Source organism: Python bivittatus, unplaced genomic scaffold (assembly GCF_059951505.1).
Source record: "Python bivittatus isolate LINGU-HERP-01145 unplaced genomic scaffold, Pbiv_v1 ctg000340_np1212, whole genome shotgun sequence".
NCBI classification, from domain to species: domain Eukaryota; kingdom Metazoa; phylum Chordata; class Lepidosauria; order Squamata; family Pythonidae; genus Python; species Python bivittatus.
Genome location: NW_028277056.1, coordinates 23337457 through 23363785, shown reverse-complemented (window position 1 = coordinate 23363785; position 26329 = coordinate 23337457). Strand labels below are relative to the sequence as shown.

Here is a 26329-nt window from a genome sequence, read left to right as displayed (position 1 = left end):
TCTGACAATTTCCCTTGCTTGCAATATTAATTTTCCTTGTCTTGTTGATAGAATAGAAACTGCTGTTAGTTTTCAACCACCTTCTAGCTTATAGTTTCAAAATATGTCTGACTATGGATGAATGGTTACAGGTAGTCCTTATTTAGCCACTGCCTTGGATAGCGACCATTGGCAATTACCATGGTGATGAAAAAGTAACTCTGTGACCAGTGCCAGCATTTAGGACAACAAAAGCTTTCAGTGTGAAATTAATTAATGACTCAATAGAGGTGAATATGTGTAGCTCAGGGTTGAACTGTGGAGTCCTTGGGGTTCTCTGAGCTTGGTTCTTTTCTTGCAAACGTTTCATTACCCGGCTAGGTAACATCTTCAGTGCTAAAATGGGCTGGGGTTTGCTCTCTATTTATGTGCTGTGGCCTGCCTTGCCAGTGCTGGTGGGGGTGGGGGTTTTGTTTTGCTCCTCTGGTAGTTCTTTGATTAGGATATGTTTGCTGCTTGATTGTGTGCCTGGTATTAACCTTTGCTTATCTGGGTGATGATTGCTGGTGATTGATTGCTGGTGAGGCGATCTTCTGGTCTTTTGTCTCTTTTGAATAGTCCATAGTTTTAACTGGGAAACTGTCAGCATTTTAGATCAAGATAAACCCAAATATGCAAGAGAATTCTTGGAAGCCTGGTATTCAGACAAGGCAGCAATTAACAGACACATAGAGATTAACAGCATCTACATACTATTTATACTATACATACTATACAACTGAAAGGGAAGTAAGGTTGTAAGTCCATTGAATTTGGTGATTTTCTGCTTAGCAACTGTGGCACTTAGCAACCAAGTTGCTGGTCTCAACTGTGGTCACTAAGTGAGGACTACCTGTAATCAACTAATTAAGGTGACAGAGCTCACCTTGTTAACTTGTGGTTAGCTCCTCTAACTCCACTCAACCCCAAATAGTCTTGATTTTATTTAAAAGGAAACAGTGCAAATAAAGTTCTATCTGCCCTTAAATTAATAATTTAGCATCTATTATATGAATACAAACCAGGATGTACAAATATACATATTAATATGTTAGGACCTTGTTAGGACCATTAAAGAAAACTCATGTACACATTTTAATGTGCATGATGTGCCTAAATGAGGAGAAAAAAAGTCACACAAACCAATGGAAAAATCAAATAGCATAAGCATCATTTTAAAAAATAAAGAAATTCAGCGGATATATTTGGACGATAAACTAAGCTGGAAATCTACTGTTACACAGTTGTACAGGTGAACAGTTTTAGATCAATATATCCTAGAATTATAATTCAAATTTCAAATGTAAGACAAGCAGGAAGATAAATAGATTTAACATGATAGCATACCTTTCCTAAAGAGGCAGCCTGTTTTAAAATACTTTGTTTAAGATCATCTGCTTTCTTCAAATGAAAAGAATTCCTCTGACTCTGAATGACAAACACTATTTCCTTTAGCTCTGTAAATAGAAATAAATAATAAACAAATGAGGTGAACAATAGTTAAGTGAATTCAGTATTATTGCAAGTAGCACACTGAAAAACATCTCGGGTTTTCAAATAATTTATACAAATATGGGTATCCTCTGAATTCTAATAAAACTGGTTGAGAAAAGCAAGGAAAAAAAGCTTTCATTTTAAATAAAAGAACAGTGCTGTATCATATATCATTGAATTAGAATGAAAAAAATTAACCACAGAAGTCCAATTCACAAACTGTAGTGTGAAAAATAAGATACAATAAAAATACTCACACAATTTTACATGAATTTGTATAGCAAACTGAATTCATAAAGTGTTTCTGCATTGAGCCTAAAGTAATTACTATTTCATTTAAAGTAAACAGTTTTAAATGCTACTCATTTTCTCAGATGCATCATGCCCCTATAAAAACAAATCTAAATTAGTCTCATAGGTACAAAAAGAGTTCATACCATGGTACTTACAAAGATGATGATTTCCTAAACTTATACAACAGAATCTATTGAAATTTTAATGACCTCTTCACTTGTTTCAACTGCCAGTTAAGCATCAGATGTTCAGATAAATATAGATATGATAAATAAAAAACATTAGTATCTTCTAACTGAAGAGCTGTATACTGATATACTATTGCAGGTAGTCCTTGCTTAACGACTGTTCATTTAACAACGGTTCTAAGTTACGACAGCCTTGAAAAGAGTGCTTTACAACCTGCACTCATACTTACAACCATCACAAACCATTGCACTGCCCCCGCAGTCACGATCGCAATTTGCGACCTTTTTTATGATGGTCATAAAGTGAATCATTGCAATCATTAAATGAATCATGTGGTTAAGGGAATTCCAGCAAAAAAGTCCACTGGGGAACTGGATTCGCTTAACAACCATGTGATTCACTTAATGACCACGGTGATTCTCTTTAAGACCATCATAAAAATGGTCATAAAATTGGGTCCGGTCACATGGTGACCCACTTAACAACTGCCCTGCTTAACGACCAATTTTCCGGCCCCTATTGTGGTTATTAAGTGATGACTATCTGTAATTGCACCAATAGGTTGCTCTGATGCCTTACCATTTAATCTCAATATAGCTGTAGATACAATACCATTAAATCAACTGTCCATGCTACCTATGGTATTCTAGGTTTTGACCCAGGCATAGTGAATATCTTGCTGAGGGTCCAAAAATAGCACAGGGGAATTCTCTGTCTTATCCGCCAATTCCTTTCCCAGGCAATACCTGATACCCAGTCCCTGGTTTCAACTGTTACCAAGATCAAATGAAAGGGGCTCTTACTGCTAAATCCAGCTGATTAATACTCTTATCAAGGTTTTAAAAAACCTTTCATTTTAATCAATGAAACCTTTAAAACCTCACTGCTGGTCAGAAAGATTTTCAGAGAGGTTACTAGTGCAGAGAAGGGAAAGATTAGGCCTTGCTTCTCCAATGCTGCCTGCAACCTTCCCTTGAAAATATTCATCCCCTCCCACAATAATGAAGTGAGAAAGGAATGTTTGTGTGTTGCTCTAAGGAAATCACATCTCTGCTAATCTGGACTGTGGTTCTAAGTGCTCTTTGAATGCACCATTCCTCCCAATGCATGTGTCCCGACCCACTTGGTTCATTGGGCAGAAACAGGTCTGCATCCCCTTAGTATAATTCCATCAAGGATCATTCCTGTGAATGGAATGATCTTATAATTATGTAATTTTAGTATATGTACTGTATATATTAAAATGTATATTAATTTTCTTAAGGAGCTTCTGGTGGTATGGCAGGTTGAACGCATCTCTTTTGAGAGCCTCTTTCTCAAAGGGACTGATAGTGCAGTTTTTAAGGCTTGGGCAGGTCCCTTTGAGCCTAAAGATTTCTCCAGAGCTAAGGAGAACACCTGAAATTGATCATATGTCCTCCAGATGGCTGTTCCTGGCAAGGAGATCACGAAGCAGAGGTTTTTGCAATCCCCTGGTCAGTGACCAGCTGGGAGGTGGGATTTCCATCCAGTTCCATGCCATGCCAAAGCCAAACTCAAATGAACTCTAGATCTGACCATCCCATTTCTTAATTTTTACAGATCACCTTTTTATAATTAAAGAGAGGCTTTTCTTGGGCACAGAGGGCTATTTCCTCTTGGCAATTATAGGTATTTCAAGGGAAAATTGATTTCTTTTTAACTATTTCCTTATTGGTTCTGCTTAAAAAAGCAAAAAGTAATGGAGTTTGAATTATTGTGGACTCTTAAAGAAACAAAGAAAAAAATCTTTTTTTCCTACTTTTTTATTAGTAATTTTTTTTTTTTTTTTTGGTGAATCTGCCTTTGACATATTTTGCTGGGCTTTACATATCAACATGAGAAAGTTGTCCTTTTTTATCTACTTTGTGCTGATTGGGGCAGTTCCTATAAACAAGTTAATGGAAAATTTCCAGAGTCTTTTTTCTTTCCAACAACTCAGTAGATTTCTTAGAATATATTTGTTTGAAGTAGTTACAACATGCTTGGAAAATATCACATTTGCAATGTTTACTGTATTTTTTTATTCAGGTTAGTACTCATTCTAATGAACTAATTCACATATGCCAAAATCCCCTGGAAATAATATGGAGATTATAAAAGGTTCTAAAAGATTGGTAATTGTGAGCACTGACAAGTCAATGAGTATTTGAAGAAGTAAATGAACTGACTCTACATATAGTCAGGTGTCCATATTCCCAGGGTGTGTGTGTGTCAACGCTTCCCATGGAAATGTGAAATTCCATGAATATCTGTACTCTCGCTTAAATAGCCCCAGATGTTTTTTATGTATGCCTAAACACTTACACAGATGCCTGAAGTCAAATCAGGGTAGCCTAACATAGACACACACAAAACACGAAGGTCACAAGCCGTCCTACTCAGATGACACTCACTACAAGACTAAAGACATGTGCCTCCTTATCACTCACTGAATGCAGGGAGCAGTAGCAATTTTTTTAGTATAATAAACACGAATCCATATCCCATAATATGGAGACCCAACTGCACTATCACCATGTTCAGTCTTTAGTTTTTAATGCTTTTTGCAATAACATAATTTCTTACCATCTCATTTATAAACACAATCATGACAAGATAAGAATGATATTAAACAGATAAAAGCCTAATGCAGAGATTAATATAACCATGCCAAGATGAAGCTTAGGAGCATCTTTTATCAGAACTACTTAATCAGAAATAGAAAAGGAAAGAGAGAACAGGAAGAGTCCGTATCTCAGCAGTTAATGCATAATTCCCTTGCATCTTCACTGAAATTATAAAGTAATCACACTACAGTAGCAGGAGATGGGAAAGAATTTTGTCCATAACCATGAAGACCCACCGCTAGTCAAGTCCCACCCCCACCCTTGATATTTTGGACTTAAGCTCCCATTAGCTAACATGGTTGATGGCAAAGAACTGCAGAAGCTACAGCCCAAGAAGGCACCACATTTCTTACTTAACAGACATTACTAGGCTAGACGGACAATCTGCCCTAGTTAAATCAACAAATTTTTACTGAAAGGGGAAGTTAAAATTCATAGAGCAGAGGGTATTTTACAGCCTCCCAGTACAGCTGTAGTTAATATCAACTAGAGCAGAACAGGAACCAGAGCGTTGTTGCTGTTCTTTCGTTATACACGTGGACTTCTTAAAGGTATCTGGCTGCGTCTGAGGGAAATCAGTTGCTACATAAAGCATGCACTTGGTCTGATCTGGTGGAGTCTTCCTATGTTCTTATAAGTGTGTACTTGTGAGGATAAAGAAAAGAGATCCAGTCACAAAACTATGTAGCAGTTACGAGGATTAAGGCCTAGCAAGATAGTACCAGGGATAATCTGACAATGAATGAAAATGCATATTATCCATCCTGTTAAATTTACTATAAACTTTAATATCAAATAGGTTGACTTACCTTTGCTTATTTGACTTGAATTCCCACTTTTTCCAGGCATCTATATTAAGAAACCAGAAACCACACTGACAATGTAATCAAATAGGGAAAAAAAAATCACTCTTAAGATAATTAAAACTGGTTAAAAATATTCACAAGCTTAAACAAAAATCTTAGTGCAGCAGCAGCAGCAGCATCTATATTGCAGGTTTCAAGTATTTAATGAGCTTCACACCTACCAACTCAGTAATTCTTATAAAAGCCCTGCAAAGTTAGGCTGATCTTATTACTTCCATACAGGAGCTTGCCTAAGGCCGCCAAATGCATTGGTAGCTAAGATTTTAATTCCCCGTTCACATTCTTAGCTACCCCACTGCACTATCCCCAGCTTAAGTGAGTTTATTAAAGGGGGACTTAGCAGTACATTATTTTACACCACTTTATTCGAAATTGTAATATAGAAAATTGGCTACTATGATCAAATTTACCCTTTTAAATTACCATTTGCTACAATCAATTGGAACTTACAGAGATAACTAAAGGGAATTACTCTTACAAGTAATCCCCTATAGCCAAATATTTATGAGAACATATATCCCAGGAAAGCTCAAATCCAAATTATTCTACAATCTAAATACAGCTGAAAAGATCAAAACAAAATCTAATAATTCCGTGCTATGTACACAGATGACAGAACTCGACACTGTGCTTTGGAGCAAAAAGTTCACCACACCATCACCCAGGAAACCAAGTTCTAAAAATATCCTGACTACTGTTCAGCAGTGACTAAGCAACTGACATAACAGATACTGGCTGAAATTGCCTATAGATTGTGTGACAATCTCACTATTCAAGAGGAACCATTCCTAATCTATGTTTATAGAACTGCAGCATCATAACAGGCACAATGGAATTATTTGTCTAACGTATTTTTTAACCAACCTGTGAAGTATAGCTTCTTTAACTTATTATTCCAAATCGTTGCTCATTATGACCTAACTTCAAAAGGTAGTGCTTACTGTAGGAGACTATAGCCCTGTAATCACTTTGCTTTTCCTTTCCTTTTTCTTCCTTCCATCAGGAATGAGCAGTCTACAACCCTCAAGGTCCCTTTTATGGCATTCAGAAAAGCCTTTGGCCATAACTATGGATCATTCCCATTTTGAGGTACGAAGAAGCTTCCTAACATTTTGAGAGTAGGATATGGAGGAAGATGACACTGTAAGTCCTAAAACAACCCTCAAATTTCCCCCAAATTCTATTATATTATGTATATGCATTAAGTGTGACCCTTGGCCACTAAAAGATTACCCACACTAGCTTTATAGAGTCTGTACCCCCACCTTCCTCAGTAATGGAGTGCATACAGAAGTACAAAAAATATATTCCATGTAAACTTACATAGTATTTTTTCATGGAGCCTCTTTCAAAAGTGTAAATATTAAAAATGTTCAAGCAGAGAGAAATATTTGCATTCCTAGATATTAGTTTATGCAAGCTGTTTGCATTTCCGGATATTACATTTTGCTAGCTGCTTTGGGAAGAACTTATTTTGAAAGGTGTACAGGTGGTCCTCACTTAACAACTACTCATTCAGCAACTGTCTGAACTTACAATAACACAACACTGAACAAATGGTACTTACGACCGGTCCTCAAAGTTCCAGCCATGGTCACGTAATTGTGATCTGGGCACTTGGTGACTGGGTCATAATTATGACACTGCAGCATCCCATGGTCACGTGATTGCCATTTGCACCCTTCCCTGCTGTCTTCCAACAAGCAAAGTCAATGGGGAAGCTGGCAGGAGGTTGCAAATGATGTGATATTGCACTTAATGACAGCATGGGATTCGCTTAATGACAGCAACTGGAATTGCTGTCGCTAAGTGGTGCAATCATGCACTGGAAATTCTGGTCCCAACTGCTACCATTAACTGAGGACTACCAGTATTTTACATGCAATTAATTTTAACCATTAATTGAATTAATATGAATATGTTTGTCCTGAGGTAGGTAGGTACTGTATATAGTTGTGGGTTCTACAGGGTAAGAACACACACACAGACATACATAGTAGATCAGGACTGTGTAGACCTTCAGAGTGTGGTTTGGCTTGGATGAAGCTTTGAATGAGGCATCACCTCAAAGCTGCTTCCTGAAGCAATGTGGTCCCTTGCTTCTGCCTTGCCTAGCCTTGCTCCACAGCCTTTCTCAGCCTTCTATTGCAGAGGTCACATTGGAAGAAGCCCTCTTCAGTGAGTGCCGTGAAACTGCTAAGGAGCGTTTTCCCCGAGTGTTGGTCAAAGGAGAGCCACCCAGGCAAGCCAGGGATCAGCCAGCCTGGGCGTCTGGCATGCCTTGCAGACTATCCCTTTAGAAGCCATCCTCTCTTTAACCTCCATAGGCCTGCTTCTGTATTCCTAATGTGATAGCTGGATTGCATTATTGTGGGTCTAAATATATTATCCTAGTTCCTGGACTTCCACTTCTGCTATTCTTTTAAGCTGCCTTTTTCCAAAGTCTGATTTCTCAACATATCTATCTCATGCATAAATATTCTGGACCCTTTCTGAATTTGTGCCTCTTGTCTCTCTGCTGTTTTTTGTGGACAAGAGGAGTTTCATTTTTCAGTGCTCTGCAGTATGTAATACAGTACTTGGCATCATAGTCACAAGAAACTGGTGAGACTTCTATTCTCAACATTATTATACTTCTTTAAGAATGTCAAGTAAACAGCCTGGGATGGTAGTATCCCTCAGAGCTTGCTCTGATTCTAGAGTCCCCAATATAAATTTTTTTTTTTAGTTGTCTCTGGTGGCTAATACGGTCTGTTACAAATTTTGGCTGATCAAATGATACAATTTTTTCCTTAAGTCAAGGCAATGCATTGGTTAATAGCTCACTTAGATGTCTATAATGTGCTTTATTTAGAATTACCTTCCAATTCAGAACACATTTAGGATGCTTTTGCTTCATTATTGGCTGGAGTGTAGAACCAAGTTCATTAACACTGCTTATTAACTTCCAAGTCCACTTCAAGTCCCTGAACCATCTGGGAGAAGCTTTTCTATAATGAATTAGTCTTACTAATGTCACTGGGAAAAGCCTTGCTCTGTATCATTTTATGCACTTTTATGACACCTTCTGTAGAATTCCCTTAGAGATTAGATTTTTATTGAGCTCTTACTGAGAAGTTACATATTTTAGACCTTAAAAAATTGTGCAAGAATCTATTGTGCACATCAAATTGTTTACTATCGCTCTTTTTGGCAGCTTGTTTTTATTAGTTTTGAAAGGCGGTTTGTGTAACTGGTGACTTTTTTTTGCAAAAAGTAAGTTTGTAAAATAATTAAACTATGACAGCCAATGACAGAAATCATTCAGTACCTCGTGTAATAAATAGATTAGGGTAACTTAAGAGGGACTGAAAATAAAAGTAATATGGACAGTGATTAAGCAGTCAGTGTTGTTTAGAGTATTTTGTGCAGGGGGCATGCAGAATTGAATATTTAACATATTTAAAACTGTTTTTAATGTACAATGTATCTTCCGTAAAACATATAGTACCGTGCAAAAGTTTTCGGCAGGTGTGAAAAAATGCTGTAAAGTAAGAATGCTTTCAAAAATATATAATGTAATTGTTTACATTTATCAATTTACAAAATGCAAAGTGAGCAAACAGAAAAAAAACCCAAATCAAATCAATATTTGGTGTGACCACCCTTTGCCTTCAAAACAGCATCAATTCTTCTAGGCACACTTGCACAGAGTTTTTGAAGGAACTTGGCAGGTAGGTTGTTCCAAACATCTAGGAGAACTAACCACAGATCTCCTGTGGATGTAGGCTGCCTCAGATCCTTCTCTCTTCATGTAATCCCAGACAGACTTGATGATGTTGAGATCAGGGCTCTGTGGGGGCCAAACCATCACTTCCAGGACTCCTTGTTCTTCTTTATGCTGAAAATAGTTCTTAATGACATTGGCTGTATGTTTGGGGTCATTGTCCTGCTGCAGAATAATTTTGGGGCCAATCATGTGTCTCCCTGATGCTATGGCATGATGGATAAGTATCTGCCTGTATTTCTCAGCATTGAGGACACCATTGATCCTGACCAAATCTCCAGCTCCAGTTGCAGAAATGCAGCCCCAAACTTGCAAGGAACCTCCACCATGCTTCACTGTTGCCTGCAGACACTCATTCTTGTACCACTCTCCAGCCCTCTGACAAACAAACTGCCTCCTGCTACAGCCAAATATTTCAAATTCTGACTCATCAGTCCAGAGGAGCTGCTGCCATTTTCTGCACCCCAGTTCCTATGTTTTCGTGCATAGTTGAGTCGCTTAGCCTTGTTTCCACGTCAGAGGTATGGCTTTTTGGCCACAATTCTTCCATGATGACCATTTCTGGCCAGACTTCTCCGGACAGTAGATGGGTGTACCTGGGTCCCACTGGTTTCCACCAGTTCTGTGCAGATGGCACTGCTGGACATCTTCCCATGTCGAAGGGAAGTAAGCATGATGTGTCTTTTATCCGCTGCATTAAGTTTCCTTGGCCGACCTCTGTGTCTACAGTCCTCAACGTTGCCCATTTCTTTGTGCTTCTTCAAAAAAGCTTGGACGGCACATCTTGAAACCCCAGTCTGCTTTGAAATGTTTGCCTGGGAGAGACCTTGCTGATGCAATATAACTACCTTGTGTCTTGTTTCTGTGCTCAGTCTTGCCATGGTGTATGACCTGTGACATGAAACTGTCTTCCACAACCTCACCTTCGTAGCAGAGTTTGGCTGTTCCTCACCCAGTTTTAAGCCTCCTACACAGCTGTTTCTGTTTCAGTTAATAACTGTGTTTCAACCTACATATGAAATAGATTATCATTAGCACCTGCTTGGTATAATTGGTTAATCATACACCTGACTAATCCTACAAGATCCCTGACTTTGTGCAAGTGTACAAAGTGTGCAAGTGTAAGAATTGATGCTGGTTTGAAGGCAAAGGGTGGTCACACCAAATATTGATTTGTGTTTTTCTTCTGTTTGCTCACTTTGCATTTTGTAAATTGATAAACATAAACAATTACAATATATATTTTTGAAAGCATTCTTACTTTATTATTTATTATTCTTACTTTACAGCATTTTTTCACACCTGCCTAAAACTTTTGCACAGTACTGTATATAATACAATTTTAAATTGAAGTAGCATAAATATTTCAGACAATAAAATAAGAAAAATATTGAAGAATGACTAATGTATAACATTTCTAGCAATGTAAGAACCATCTGTTGCTTAAGAAGAGCAAATGTGTGTGTGTGTGTGTGTTTGTGTATACACACAATATATATTAATATACAACATATACAACAATATGCATTGGGCTCACACTCATGAAGGTAATGTTTGCAGTAGGAAATAACCATGCAATATATGGAGGAAAGTATTCTCAGTCTACTGACTAACCCTGGCATATCCTAGTGGTCTCCCATCCAAGTACTGACAAAGCTGAGCTGAATGCTATCACCTGCTATGACATGCCATGTCTTTCCACATATATCGAACCATATATGAACAGTATTTTTTTTTCTTTATTTGAATTTATAAGCCGCCCAACTCCAATGGATTTAACGGACAGTAAGCATGATGGGTATGAAAACAACTTTAAAATATGAGATTACAAGGCAGTTCACAATCAGAGTTGTGAAAAACTTCTTTTCCATTTCAAGCAAACCTATTTATATCAAAACCTGACATATTTTACAGGTAAATCTTTTCAAAGCTTCCTGCTGTCTTCTGACAAGAATTTAGTACCTCTGTCAGGAGTCCAATCCAATCCTTTCCATTTTCAGCAGCAACATGTAGAATTAAAGCTGGAAAAAAGGAGAACAAAGTTAGCTTTCTTTCAAACTTGTATCTCATTTTTTAAAATACAACAAATTATGTTTACATAGAATTTAAAAAGCCATTTGGATAACAATATGTCTTAAATGCGTAGAATTCTGTAATAGTCTTATTCAAGCACGAAATAATTATGTTTAAAATTAGTATTGCTTACTGTAGTGTGAAAATGTTACTCTCATGCTTCCTGGAATAAATAATTATTGATCTGAGGCCAATTTATATAGCATCAAGTCAAAACAGAACCTATGCAGTACATACATATATACACACGTCTTTGTCAACAAGCACTTTACTTTTCTAAATAATGTACATGCATACCAATATTCCCTTTACTCTTAGGTTCAGCTTAATGTCTGCATTTATTAGAGAGGACTCCTTCAGAGGGAGGAATTGTTCACGCTCCATTTTTCCTGAAACAATGTCAGGAGAGCGAGGCTAGGAGAGAGCTGGCCACAATCAGAACAGCAGCAAAGCCACCACTAATATGCTTCCCAAAGGTTTGCAGTTAAAGGTCCCCAAGTCCTAAGATGGACAGAAGCAACACTATCTGGCATATTTTGAAAACAGGTTTGCCATATAACCACATTAAATTAGATCTGAGGCGGGAAGAAGGTAGTACTGAACTCAGCTTCAGAAAACAACAATATTCAAGACATACACTACAGTTCTGTACTCTTTTGGTTTGGTTTGCTATGTGTGTTCTTCCAACGCCTTGATATCCTTTTTTATATATGATCAACAGAACTGTTTTACAATAGTTCAAATTTATTTGATAAGTAATGGAATAATACATAACACAGAATTTACCAATACAGTTGAGTTAGTCCAATTAACTGTCCATCACTATCTCAATAAGTTTTTCAAAGTAATTATGATATTTTCATAATATTTTCATGATTTAAGATGTTTTATTTTTATATACATTAGTTTGAATTTGCTTATACTGAATCTTATTTGTTCTTGTGATTCTTACTCTCATCATTTTTTCTTATTCTGCTTAAAAATCTATTACCCTGAATAATTTGATACCATCTTTAAGTTTGGTTACAGAATGGTTCACCTAAATACATACTGGCAGTCACACTGTGTGGATACCAAAAGCATATTTCATTTATAAAGCAACTTATAATCTACAAAAATCTACACCTGTCAGGTGTGGTTGTGTACAATCAAGCCTATGCTTGGATATAAGGGTGGGCTGGATAAAGGCAAATTGGCTGAAGTGGAAGACTGAGTCACCTGAGTTGCACTCTGGGTATGGTTCCAGTCTCCCTGCAGGAACAGGTACACAGTATTGTGCTAAATAACCCTATTACTAGCTGTTATGGTGGCTACCTTTCTGAACAAGGACAACCTTGTACATACCTTGGTAACCTCAACATCAGATTCCTGTAATGTGCCCTTGAGTGATTCAGAGATAATAGCAAGTGCAGAATACTGCAGCTGGGTTACTCAGAGGAGCTCATTTTCACATATATGTAACTTCTGTTTTCAAGATATGCTGTTGGTTCCAACAGTTTGAAATTATCTAAGGAACAGACTGCTTCTACCTAGGGCTATTTGGAGAAACACTGTGAGAGAACTGACCAGGCTGCAGTCTGGATATTCACTTAGTTGCCTATTCTTGTATCCTGGGCAACAAGGGTTTGCTTTACAATGAACTTATATGCCACGGGTTTTCCTTGCTTTCTTCTCTGCCCTTTCCCCCCAGTTAAATGAATAGTTTATAATTTTGTTTATATATCATTTATGTATATGTTATTGCACAGCTGTTTTAAAGAACAGCGTTTGATATTTGATAAATTGTTACACAAATCTCAAATAATATGATTTATGAATCACTTGAGTAGCGCTATTGTACATAAAATACAAATTCCTTTATGGAGAATATATTTTTTAGGAATTAACAATTTTAAGTCTGAAATCTTTTAAACTTAATATGCTAAGTAAGAAGTAAACTGTTTTATCTATTTCAGCCAGAGCAGAATGTGGCAGCACAACTGATAGATGAGAGTTCCTTTGGCAGGATTACACCACTGATTTAGGTGCTGCACCAGCTATCTCTTTGTTTCCGAGCACAAAAAGAGTCACTTTTATGTGAGATGGGCAGCTATATAAATACGATAAATAAAATAAATTCAAGTCCTCCATGACTTGGATCAGATTACCTTGGAACTATCTGCTCAAGTTAAATCTCCCTTTCAATGCACTTCAGTCAGAAGTAGTTGTTCTGGAAATCAGAGGGATGGGTGGAAGTCTAGCTATCTGCCCATCTCAAAAAAGATGACTCACAAAACATGACAACAGTCTTCTCTGTAAACCAATTACAACAGGGGACAGATGAAGCAACTGCCAAATGTTGCACATTGCCTATAGGCTTCCAGGTACCCCCCTGACCTTCCAATTCCTTCCTGCTGCCAGCCTTCTCTGACCACCTCCTTCCATTAGCCTGGTCAGACAACCACAGCAATCACCAGTTCCACAGGCTTGCATTTCTTGGCAGATCCACATGGCAGCCTGGTGACATTCCAGGCTTTACACAACTCTGCTGAGACTCTCCTCTCCCCACTGATATTCTGCCAAATGGTTCCACAATGACAGCTGCACCTTTGAGGGCTCACCAGTGCCAGCTGTGTTGTGGCAAGAATAGAACTTCTCCTCTATGGTGCTTTCAGCATCTCCATCATTTACGAACTACCAGACCACCACACTAGGCCAGTTCTTCCATTTTCTTTTCTATTGCTTCTCCTTTTACTCTTCTTTCTCATCCAGCTCTGCCTTGTATTTCCCCAATAATTCACAGAGGCAGAATTATGGATTTACTGAACATGAGGGATAGCAGAAAAGGTTATTCTTTTATGAGGGAAAGACAATATTACTGCTAGTTTGCAGTCTTGAAGATAGGTGTTTTTGAATCTGTGCCTATGAAGTAGCTTTCTATTCACATTCTGGAAAGGCTGACGACCAGTGTCTGTATGTTCAAAGTTTAATGCTGATGTTGATGTTTTTATTTGTATTATAAGAAAATATATTCCCTTTTCTGTATTCCTTGTTTTCTGCATATTAGAGCAATAAAAGACTAAAAAGCAAATGCATTCTACACAACAACCATCTTTCAGTCCAGCAATTACATCCTAAACTGTGGATCTGCTCTTTCAGGAGGAGGGTAATCCTGTTCAAAGCATGCTGAACATGAATCCCAAGTGCCGTCTCCTGTTGAACCACAATACCATCTAGATTTAATTTCAGGTTGATTTCCTTTATCCAGTCTATTAGCAAACCTAGGCAAGGACACTGGTTGCATTCTTAATTTTATTGGGAGATGATGAGTGTGCACCATCTGTCCTAAGGGGTTTTATCGTACACCCCTAGGAGTTAATGCAGATTATGGTGATAAATGCCATACAGAAAAAAAATATTCAGATGATGAGAAAATAGCAATAAACTCATGAAATCATGTGGTAAGCTTCCATATGCTGTCAAGTGATCATCTACTTACATTTGGATACCTTAAATCCATCTCTGTAAATTCCTGATAAATTATTTTAGAACATTCTAGAATTAGAATTGCATGTATAACTAAATAAATGGGATTTACTTTTAAAGCGATACGTTTTACATCAGGTTGCAAGAGTTTTAGTTACATTTTGAAAAACAGACTTTGCACAAGCAAACTCAATGTCATCTTCAAAATTACAGTTTCAAGATCAACATTAAAAAAACCCTTCATTAGAGAAATTAAATTCTTTTCCAAATACATATTCTTCTTGGGAGTTTGTTGTTGCTATTGTTTTTTCACGCTGATCAGAATTTAAGTAACTAGACATGAATTAAAATGCAGGTGAGTTTAAGGGTATACTTCCAGTAACTTTTAAATATCTCAAATAGCACAGAACCCTATTTCTGACACAGAATTAATATACCATGAATCTAACTAAGAATTACACAGCTAAACCAGATAAACCCTTTCTTTAAAAACTTAACACTATGAAAAAAACCCTGTAAATAAGTCTAGCTTCTATTTTATAATGTAGCCCTATGCAAATTAGACCTGTTGAGTTCAACAGGACTCACTAACACAGATGTGGATATAAAATTCACTTTTATTTATTTAGTCATGTTTACACTGCCCAACATACATTTCCTTTCTGGTTTGAGCCAGCACTGCTCTTTCTCATTTTTTTGCTTATTGCTCCAGTGGCTCATATCACAAAGTTGAATCAAATGGGCATTGCATGCAAATTCCCTTCTGCGTATACATGTGGATCAAATTTTTATTTCCCCTTCCTCTTTAGCAATCCTTTTCTCTACTGGTTTGGTAAATTATACAGTACAGTTAGGTATCTAAAGTGAATACTGTCTAAATAAAACATATTCCCAAATCATCACTTAATGAATAATGAGACTGAAGCTTCAGCCCAGCAGACATACAAGCTTACTTTTAGATTTCTACAACTGAAAGTTCCAGAGAAAATGCTTTAATTATTTAACTAAGAGTGTTGGCCTATATATTATTCAGAAGTTTCTCCACTGAGTTTGATAGGATTTAGGCAGAGATAACTGTACAGGACTACAGATTTTTGAACATTTATTTAAATCTTGGGTTCTCCTAGGCCTGTAGATGTCTGGGTGGTCTTATTTGACTAAATTAAATAAGATAACCCAAACACCAGAAAAAGAAGAAACAATATATGTTTTCAGATAACATTTGTGACCACTGACATTTAAGTGATATGATTTTAACAGTGCCTACACTGTTACTGTCTTCCATTTGAACTAGCAGAGGCCTCTTGTAGCAAGGAGAGGATTTTTATCAATTTCTCCTCCTGCACCTTAACGCTATCTTTCTTGCTGATCTGAAGGGTCCCTGTTGCTGCCGGCAGCACATTTTCAGCAGGCAGAATCAGGGGAAATGGGGAATCAACAGCCTCCCCTCCTCTATGAATAGGACAAGCCTAAGTTGGATCAAAAGCTTTTCTACAAATGAAAGGACACCATTAGAATGAATCACAGAAGTTTATCGGGCTCCCTCCTAGGTTTTATTATGTAACTGAAAAATACATAAAAGGCAGGGACAGATCTCAGAAACTGCTTTTTCTCTCTGTCTGCCAAATGACATAAGTGAGATTAGATAACTTCAAAAACTGGAACTTAATATATTCACTTCCCCTTTCTGTCCCCATTATTTTCCCTTATGTATTATGTTTCGTGGGTCTATAGACATTATTTTGTATTTTAATCTTTGTACAGCAGTTATAAAGTTTTAGGTGCTCTGTGAATTCTGCCATTACCATTAAAGCCTGTGGAAAAATACACCAAAATAATATTAATGACTACCCTTCATTTTTTCTTTCCTTGGAGTTGTTTTACTCTTGTTTGAATCAACTTGCATTTGAATAGTTTATTTATCTTTCACTGATAGTTCTATGATATAACATAGATTTTATCAGACTGACAGTCTTAGTTGGTTATCGAACGAGTTCCGTTCCCAAGGTCTGTCCTTAAGTCGAATTTGTATGTAAGCCAGAACAGTATTATTGTATAATACTGTATAAGTAGCATTGTATAATGAACTTGAACCATTGTGTGTTTAACTCAAATCGTTGTGTATTTAACTCAAATTTTGCTACAATAGGCTCTGTTCTTAACTATGGGTCATCTGTATGTAACCCAGGCATTCTTAACCCGGGGACTACCTATATTACACTGCACAGAATAAGTAAATGTCTGTTCCTAGAGGAAAATTCTCAAGTTTATGAGTGCAAAATAATAACACCTGCTCTAGAAAATCAGGATGAAGGGAAGTATTTCTTATATTCATACTGCAACTTAGCTTTCTTGGCTAACATATATGGTATCTGTATCACCAGATAACAGAAACAAAAATCAAAAGAAGAGATCCAACTAGCAAATTCTTACCTACTGCCTGATAATGCTTTATGCTTACACATTTCTAGTTTCTCCATTTTTACACTCTCTTGAGTTTCAGTGTACAAACCTGGGTAGGAAATGGTACTAAAAGATAACTGATAATTCCTTTTCAAAATTCAATAAGGAAAAAGCTAGTTTGAAAATGCCATCTACTAAATGCCAGAAGTCAGTTGAAGCTGGGGACATACAAATTAAATAAATATTAAGTCTTTTTCTACAATAATAAACATTTTTATCTTTTTTCTCAAATAAGATGCCATCATATAATTAACAAACTTATTAATTTAATTTATGATACTGTAAATATAGCATTTACATATATTCTGCTAGTTCCAGGGCATCTTAATACAGGTCTCTGAGTTTTCCTCATGTAGATACTGAGGCCTCTTAAATCCTTTAACAGTATAGCTATCCCATGACAGAGAGGTCACAGAAACTTTAGACAACTCCATCTCATCAAGGTGAATATATCTACCAGCTCTTTGTTGCCATCACATGAAGCTCCCCAGTGGCTTTTCTATAGTTAACTGTGTTGCCCAAACTTACAGCAGTTGCCTTTCTAACTAGAATTTTAAACTAATGAAAAAACATGCCTCAAATGCAAGTGAATGCTAGCTAGACATGACATTCATTCTGGGTTCATTATCAGACATAAGCACAAGAAAACTATCAACCTTGGCTACTGAATCACATGGCCCACACATGTAGGCTAATAACATACGTATTGTGGGAACACGCTCTGTTTTCTGGCATATCTGAAACTGATTTGCTTTTTTCTTTACATTTTATGCATAAATGATCAGTGTGTAAATTCCAAGCCAGTTCTTCCAACATGACTCAAATGATTGCTGCTCCTTCCTTTGTCATGTTTAAACATTATGCATCACCTGTTCAGTGTCTGCCTTCGCCAGCTATGCTATCATTGCTTTTCCACCCTCAAAGACCTATCTGAATGAGAAAAGACATGTTGCAGTAACATCATGAAACCCCTGCAAGAGCACATATCCCGCCCCAGAAAAACAGCAGCCTCTTCAAGCAGGCAGGGTGGGTGTTGCTTATAGGCTGCTGCTGGTGCACAAAAACAGAGCTCCGATGGGACTAAAACCAGAGAGATTTTAACAGACGGCTAAACCTGCCTTTGCCCCATCCCGCGTTGGGGAGAATGGTTGAGAGACGTTTCCCCTCCGACTGATCTGGCGGAATGGGAGAGGCACAACGCCTGGGGAACCCACCCATCCCTGCCTTTAACGTGTCCCGCACCCCACAAATAAGGCCGGCGCGTTCCCCGTCGGCGCGTTTGTGGCAGGATAAGGATCATCGGCGGGGGCAGCAAATTTCACGCCATGCCACCTTTCTGTTTCCAGGGCTAGGCGAAGAGCGCTTCGAGAGAGTTGGGAGCGCCCTGCCTCTCCGGAGTTTTCAACTCGTTTCCGGGGCTAGCTCTTTCCCCCCAACCCCAGAAAAACAAGGGCTTGGGGTCTGCGCTCCAGACTCTCCCTCGCCGGACGGGCTGCGACGCTAAACCGAGGAGGGACAGGAAGCAGCGGCCGCCCGAGCGACGCAGAGGGACGAAGGGCAGGCGACTTCCCTTGGTTCTCCGCCAGCCTATCCCGCGAACAAACTTCAAGGCAGGGCGAAGCTCCCGCCGCATCCGGTTCCCTTCGCGGGCGGGCAGGAAGGGCTGGCGGCGAGAAAGCGGCTCTTGTGCCGCGACTGCTGCCGCCTTTCCCTTTCCCGCCCCAAACGGGGAAGAGGCGGCGGCGGCGGCGGCGGCGGCAGCGGCAGCTGCTCTTGCTGCGGGTCCCCGGTCCCGCTCAGCGACTCACTTACCCCGGGCGCAGCACGAGAAGAGGAAAAGGGCAGCCACGGCGGAGGGCGTCCGGAGCCAGCCGCGCTCCTCCCCGCGCGGCATTCCAGCGGCGGCCGCGACAGCAGCGGCCGCGTCTCTTTCCCCGAGTTCGCAGCTCCGAGGGAGGGACGGCGCCGGTCTGCGCTGGTCTCCGCGCCTGCTGCAGCAGCCGCCGATTTCCAGCGGCCTCGGTGCCGGGCAGCTCTGTGGGAGCGAGGGAGAAAGAAGAGCCGTGTTGGAGGTGGCGGCGCCACCTAGTGAGAGAAATGGTCACTCGCCGTCGGCGCGGAGAAGGGGTCAACCCCAACCTTCTGGACTAGCTTTTCACACCCCCTCCAAACCCGCTCTCCTTCACCGGCAGGGCTTCCTAGTTCCCTACCCACTCCTTGCGGTTCGGTTTTGGCTGCTTCAAACGCTGGAATCCTTAGCAGCACAGATAGACTGCACCGTACTGCTACATTGGTATTGCACAATATAATTATGCACCAGCTGCTCACAATCTTTACTACGCTCACAATCTTTATCTTTACTACGGGAGCAATACCTTTTCCCCCTTGCTCAGCATCTCAGTCAGTATAGGATGACGCTCTGAGGCGGAGTCAGGGAAAACAGTACCTGATGTAGATACAACTTTCTTTCTTTTTCCTTCCTTCCTTCCTTTTCTCAAATTTATATGGCTGCCCATCTCAACAGAACAAGTGTTGGTAATGTACTTTTTTTTCTTTTCTGAACTAGGGTCCCTGAGGTCCACAGATTGTTTTTAATGTATACAGCAAAACAGCTGACACAGTGTCTCTTAGCAGTTAGCCTAACCTTTGAAATAATCTAAGCAACAGGTAAACAGGTGGTCAACCAGAGATTGGCCAAGGTCCCACATCTACTCCCTACTGTGTACTTGCTCCAGATCGAATTCATAATATAAATCTTTAAAAATGAACCCATGCCTGTGTTCCCCCCTGACCTTCCCCCCCCCCCAAATCTGCTAGAAGTAGGGTATATCAGTGTGCAACTGAACAGGGTTTGTGGAAATGACAGCATCTTCCAGCATTGTACTTCAGCAAGTAGGCATACTTTGCCAACCTTGTCTGGGCCAATAAACTAAGCCTTATCTGGGCCTGCTTAGTACAGTGCCCTGAAGGGGGACCACCAGAGAATTCCAGCATATAGGCTAGACCAGAAAGTTGAATGGCAAAGCACTTTGTATTACTGCCAGAAAATAGCATGGTTAAACCCATGGAGTTACCTGGTGTCGAGGGTGTCTATAGCGCTGCTTTCTAGAATAATAGTCAACAATAAACTAATTATGAACTTGTACTCAAAAGGTATAGCCTCTACAAACTCACTGAACTATTTATAAACCTTTCACAAAAACAATATACTCTTTCTATACAAACTGTAATCATGTAGCAACTTTATTTTTCTATCTGCTTCCTTGAGGTATATACATCTGTCCTCATTAAGGATGAATTAGTTATCCCATACATATCCATGGGATCGTATTACACCTGTATTGCAGGCCCTGTACTGGCTTTCGATTAGCTTCCAAGTGCAATTTAAAGTGCTGGTTTTGACCTATAAAGCTCTTTATGGCTTGGCCCCAAATTACTTGCAGGACCACATCTCCCCACTGGAGTCAGCCTGACTAATATGATCGTGCCAGGAGAAGCAGCTGGTTGGTCTCCATTTTCAGCAGCTAAAGCCTGGAACTGGTGCTTTTCCATGGTAGGACTGGTCCTCTAGAATGGCCTTCCGTTGGAAGTTTAATTAGCTCCAATATTATCTGCCTTTCGAAGAATGGACTGCTTCTGGTGAGCTTTTGGAGCATGATACCACCTATTTGTTTCTGTTGTGTTATTCTCTTTTAATCTTGTTGTAAACTGCAGATAGTTGGCTTGGATTGTGATGGTGTAAATTTAATAAATACTTGTAATCATCCTTTCACATTTCTAGGCAGGATGGTTAAGAGTCTATTCCATACTAATAATGCTACCCAGTAGAGATAGTAATTAGTTTTTAAAAGTCAATGTTCTCTGGATTGGCTTCCATTGGAAGAACAACAGGAAGCTAGCTTGACCTCTCTGGATAGGGACTCCACAGCCAGGTAGGAAGCCATCAAAAATGCCTTCGCCCACATTCCCACCGAACAGGACTCTGCTGATGGTGGGATTCAGATGGCACCTCTTCTAATCTCAAAGCCTCAGCAGATTTTTTCTATGGCTGTGCAGCACTTCAGATTTAAAGGCAAAAAGAGACTTCAGAATATGTGGGAATGAATGTGGCACCTATCTGCGGCTCTTTATAGTAACTGCATTTTTTTTCTGGAATTGCTCAGCTCCATTCTGCAGCTGCCACACAATCCTGGCAAAAGATTTTAGTTTAAAGAGTTGCAGAAAAGTGCTAAATTCACCATTCTGTGGATCCTAAAGCAGTGTTGTGCCTTCAAAGCGAAAGCTTTCTGCGCTCCTAGAAAATGAATATTCAGTCATCCTCATCCCAGGTTATATATGATAGAGATTCCCTGTTTTGTCATATTCAACAGTTGGTTATCACTGAAAGCTTCTCAGGACTATCATGTAAGCCAGAGAATAGCACCATGGCATCTACAGTCAGCATGGCACAAGTATCCTGCTCAGATGATGTCTACCACACCCATTTTTAATGTTCTTAAAAGATTACCATATCCCATGATATTTTGGTGGTGTTGCTTGAATTTGCATAATTTTGAACAAGAACAACAAAGTTTTGTGATTTTGGCCATTTAAAAAGATGGTGGTGGTTGCGCCAACCACCTTCAGCACCCTTATGAAGCACCACTGTTCTACACAATGGGAACCATTGCTATAGGAGTTAGAACTGGCATGATCAATTTTGAGCAGAAATAAATATATTTTAACAGAAGAGACCCATGGTTGGAGAACCAAGACAGTTACCGTAGCTAGGTTAGGAAAAATGGATGACAGGAAAAAAAAGGTCTTCCTGTATCTCTTAGCTACCCTGTACTATAGTCTGGATTTTTGGCTTAGGCTGCAACAATTGTTCACATTGCCTCAGAAGCAACAGCATTTCACTACTGTTCTGCACTGGATGATTTTAACGTCCATTAACACACCTCCCACCATCCTATTGTGACTGGAATCAGTACCAAATCCAGGGCAGAATAGGTGGCTTCGCAGATTGCCTTTATGAAAAACACCTGAAAATATTCATTTGTTTGTTTTTACAGAAGGGAAATGGTTACTTTTGGTGAGAGGGGGCAGGGAAGGAATGAGGCATCCCATGCTGGCCATCAGACAATTATTAACTGATTGAGCCATCTCTGTACTTACCTATTGGCTAGGAAGACCACATTATGATTGGTTGTCAGTTCTTTGCAAGCACTATGGTTTCACAATGCAGTAGGCCTGTCAGTTACAGTTGCATCCTGGCAAATATATAGAGTATGAACATCTCTCTCCCTCACATCCTGCTTTGTTTCAGTGTAAGATCAGAAGATTTGGGCAAATGGAATGGTAGTCATCTGACTCTTGACATCTGCAGAATATACAAGAGTATAATAGGAGTTTCAGGCTGGAAAGCTAATATACGACTTATGTGTGAGCATAGCTATATGAGTGTGTTGATATGATTGAATGGTATAGTAAGAGAACATTTCAATATGTCTTATTAGAATGAAACAAAATTCAGTTTTGAAATATTTATAGTTTGGAAGAGTATGTCTCACTTCTATAGCTATTAAAACATTTATGTTTCTCATAACAGTAACAAGAGATGTTAGTTATTGATTGACTGATTATGTACTATCAAGTTGGTGTCGATTCTTAGCGACCACATAGATTTTCTCCATGACAATCTGTTCATAACCTGGTCCTTCAGGTCTTCCAATGGTAGATGTTAGTTAAGGGGAGGGAAATTAGATTCAGAGTGCCAAAACACTGCTAATTGAGACAGTCACAATGAGAAAATGTACTATTTACACATCAGCTGTGGAAAAAATCATTAGGATTTATAGTGAATAACAATGATATTTATTGCATTATAAGTACATTGATGAAGGCTTTTGAGAAGTCTTTGTAAACACAGCTTTAAGGGAGGCTATTTTACCATTCACTTAGAAAAGCATATGTATACCTTCAAACATACAACATTTTTGGTTAATGAAAACGTTATACATGCTTTTTAAACACAAGCAAGTCACAAGAGTGATCCGGGGCTACAAGTTCCCCACCCCCAAGTTAAAGGGAAACAAGAAACAGGTTATTTAAATGCATCGCCCTAGGGAAAATTATTTACAGGTTCTATTATGCATCACCAAGCGCTCAGAAAATTTAAGAGAAAACAATTATATTTAACATTATCAACTGAACAGAACCATGACCCTTTAGAGAGGCATTTCAGAAAGGTTAATAAAAGTACAGTAAGCAGATTGTGTTGCTCTTTAAAGCAACATATTACAAAAAACTTGCAGTATAAATGCTGATTTATTTTAAATGAAATTAAGACTATAATCTGTACATAATTGTCTGGGGGAAAAAAGTCTTACGGAGTATAATAGGTCTTACTGCGTTCTAAAAATGCAACCTACTACATATATACTATATTTGGGAGTATATTCCACTGAATTCAAATTAGTCAAAATTGTTTTAGCTCTTGTTCCTTTTCTGCCTGCCAAAAAGTGTTTTGCCCAGACACTTTGTGCACCAAATTGATTAAGTCCACTTCTTTTGGCTATCTCGTGCTTTTCCCCATCAAAATAGGTTAGGTTTATTGATTAATGGTTGACAGTTACCTCTGCAAAATTATGTACCCATGCCATAATCGTATCAAGGATTTTGCACTAACTGATTATGCTTGTGGAAGTCAAAAACTTTTTGGACATGAGATTTTAACACTAGTGGTGAACAAAAAAAAAAAAAAGGAACAAGACCCCTTGTTTCTAAGCACATAAACACTGGATTGTGTTCTAAAGTTTATGGGGTTTTAAGGCCACTTTCTAAAACATGCAGGGTTTAACTAACAGGCACATGAATTATTTCCTGAGGTTGGCCAATTAACTGCAACAAAAAGATATTCCCTTGGTTTAAGTTAATCTCAAACTAGTTTACAAACAGAAAAAAGTATATGATAAGTTTCAATAGAAACACATCATCTTTAGAAAGATTTGATCAGTACAAATTTTACAAGATTAAATAATGAATTAATAGCATTTACAGCAAGTTCTAATGATATGCCCATTTCTAACTTTTTCTTACAAATATTTTTGTATTTTTTGTAATAGCAAATGACTACTGTAGGCTCAAATTATCCTACTTTAGACACATTATGTGAAGACCTAGCTCTCTGGAAAAGGCTCTAATGCTAGGAAAGAGAAGACAAACAGCAGCAAGGTGGATGGACTCAGTTACAGTGACAATGAGTGCTTGAAAGAACTGATTAGGGATAGATCTATATGAAGAAAATCTATCTATGTGGTTGCTAGGAGTCGAAAATGACTTGATGACACATAATCAATTTTTTGTAATGCTTAAAATAAAATTAAGCATTAAAGAACAATCCCAGAGACAAGATCCAGGCAAATCCAAGTTTCTGCAGCCTAAGATTTCAAATTTCTAGCAGATACACTGAGGAAACAGGATTTATTCTTTAAGTAATTACATTAAGGATTAGACTGTTAAACCGCACTGATTGTGGTGAAGGTAAGATTATACTTAGTTGCTTAGTAAAGTCTATCAAACTTTAAGTGTGCAATTGAGGGTTGGGAAAAATATATTAATTTATTTCAGAAAGTTTATACAGGTATTCCTTGCTTACTCACTGCCTCGTTTCGAAGTTATGACAGTGTAAAAGAAACAGCTTTGCAACCATTCTTGCGTTTATGACCACTGCAGTGTCCTGTGGTCACATGATCACCATTTGCATGTTTCCCAACCACTTGGGACAGACATAATAGAGAACACAGAAGTAAAATTGCAAGTCACAGTCACATGATATTTCACTTAACAACTGCAGCACTTAGCGATGGAGTTGCCAGTCCCAATTGTGGTTGCTAAGCGAAGATTACCTGTATTAGAACACACAATGTAATGACAAGTATTTTGATTCCTGATGATTACTTGGACTAGTCCCTGCAGTTGTCTTGGCAACATTTTCAGAAGTAGTTTGCCATTGCCTTCCTTTTAGGGGTGAGATGATTGGCCCAAAATTACCCAGCTGGCTTCAAGGCTAAGGCAGGACTAGAACTCACAATCTCCCAGGTTCCAATCCAGTGCTTTTAACCACTACGTAACACTGGGTCTCATAATGACAGTAATGACATACTATACCTGATATAGTATTTTGCTTGTCCATTTTTAGAAAACTAAGGGGCATCATGAATTATGTTGGTGGTGCATCTGTATGCTAGAATAATGCTAAAATACCATTTTTAAAATTTACTGGATGTTCTCTTTATGTCATAATTTAACATTACTTCACCCAACTACAGAAAGCATTTTCCATATTGCTGAAGAACATCTTTCTCTTAATGAAAGCTATATATAGTATGGATATTTGCACAGATTTATTCTCTAGTCCAGGCTTTTTGAAGTCCAATAAATCATCAAAAAATTAAATTATGGTTGGAATGGCATGGGATGTACTTGACAATAATGGTGTACTTCACAAAAATACAATAATTAACTTACTTTGAACATATAAAGCTTTGTTTGGAAACATACCGTATTTTTCCATCAATAAGACGCCCCCATGTACAAGACGACCCCCACTTTTCCAACCCAAAATTAAGATTAAAAGATAGCGCAGAACACATTTTTATTTAGTAATTAGGTAACATTTACCTGATACACTCAGTGGGAGGAGATCCAAACCGTCTCTCTGCAGCTCTATTTCCATGCTCTTTTGCATAACTGATTACATTCAATCACAAGTGAAACTGCCGATAGCTTGTCTCTGCAAACAGACTTCCTCCAATTGGTTTGTTCAGCATCAGCTAACGTCAGTTACATAAGGCTCGTGATTGGAGGAAGTCTGTTTGCAGAGACAGTATGGGCAGTTTCACTCGTGATTGGAGGCTCATGATTGGAGGAAGCCTGTTTGCAGAGTCAAGCTATTTCACTCGTGATTGGAGGCTAGCAATAGGAGGAAGCCTGTTTGCAGAGACAAAGTGTGGGCAGTTTTGCAACCGCGCGGTTCTCTCCTCAGCTTACTTCCTTGCATAAGACGCCCTTCAATTTTTAGCGTAAGGATT

The 26329-nt window shown here is 38.7% G+C and overlaps 1 protein-coding gene across 3 annotated transcripts in view; it reads right to left on the bottom strand.

The window, feature by feature from the left end:
- Positions 1 to 19496, bottom strand: part of B3GLCT (beta 3-glucosyltransferase) — a 70295-nt gene extending 50799 nt beyond the window's left edge. Inside the window, exons 1-4 of one of the 3 annotated variants that reach the window (XM_088140705.1) lie at positions 19068 to 19496; positions 11217 to 11275; positions 5432 to 5471; positions 1366 to 1475 (exon numbers count right to left, since the gene is read on the bottom strand). In XM_088140705.1, coding sequence (XP_087996831.1) covers positions 1366 to 1475; positions 5432 to 5471; positions 11217 to 11275; positions 19068 to 19149 — 291 coding nt within the window. In that variant the 5' untranslated portion in view covers positions 19150 to 19496. Of the gene's footprint in view, positions 1 to 1365; positions 1476 to 5431; positions 5472 to 11216; positions 11276 to 18587; positions 18768 to 19067 lie in introns of those variants that run through there. The other 2 variants (XM_088140704.1, XM_088140706.1) reach the window with 2 other exon arrangements.
- Positions 19497 to 26329: the final 6833 nt, after the last annotated feature.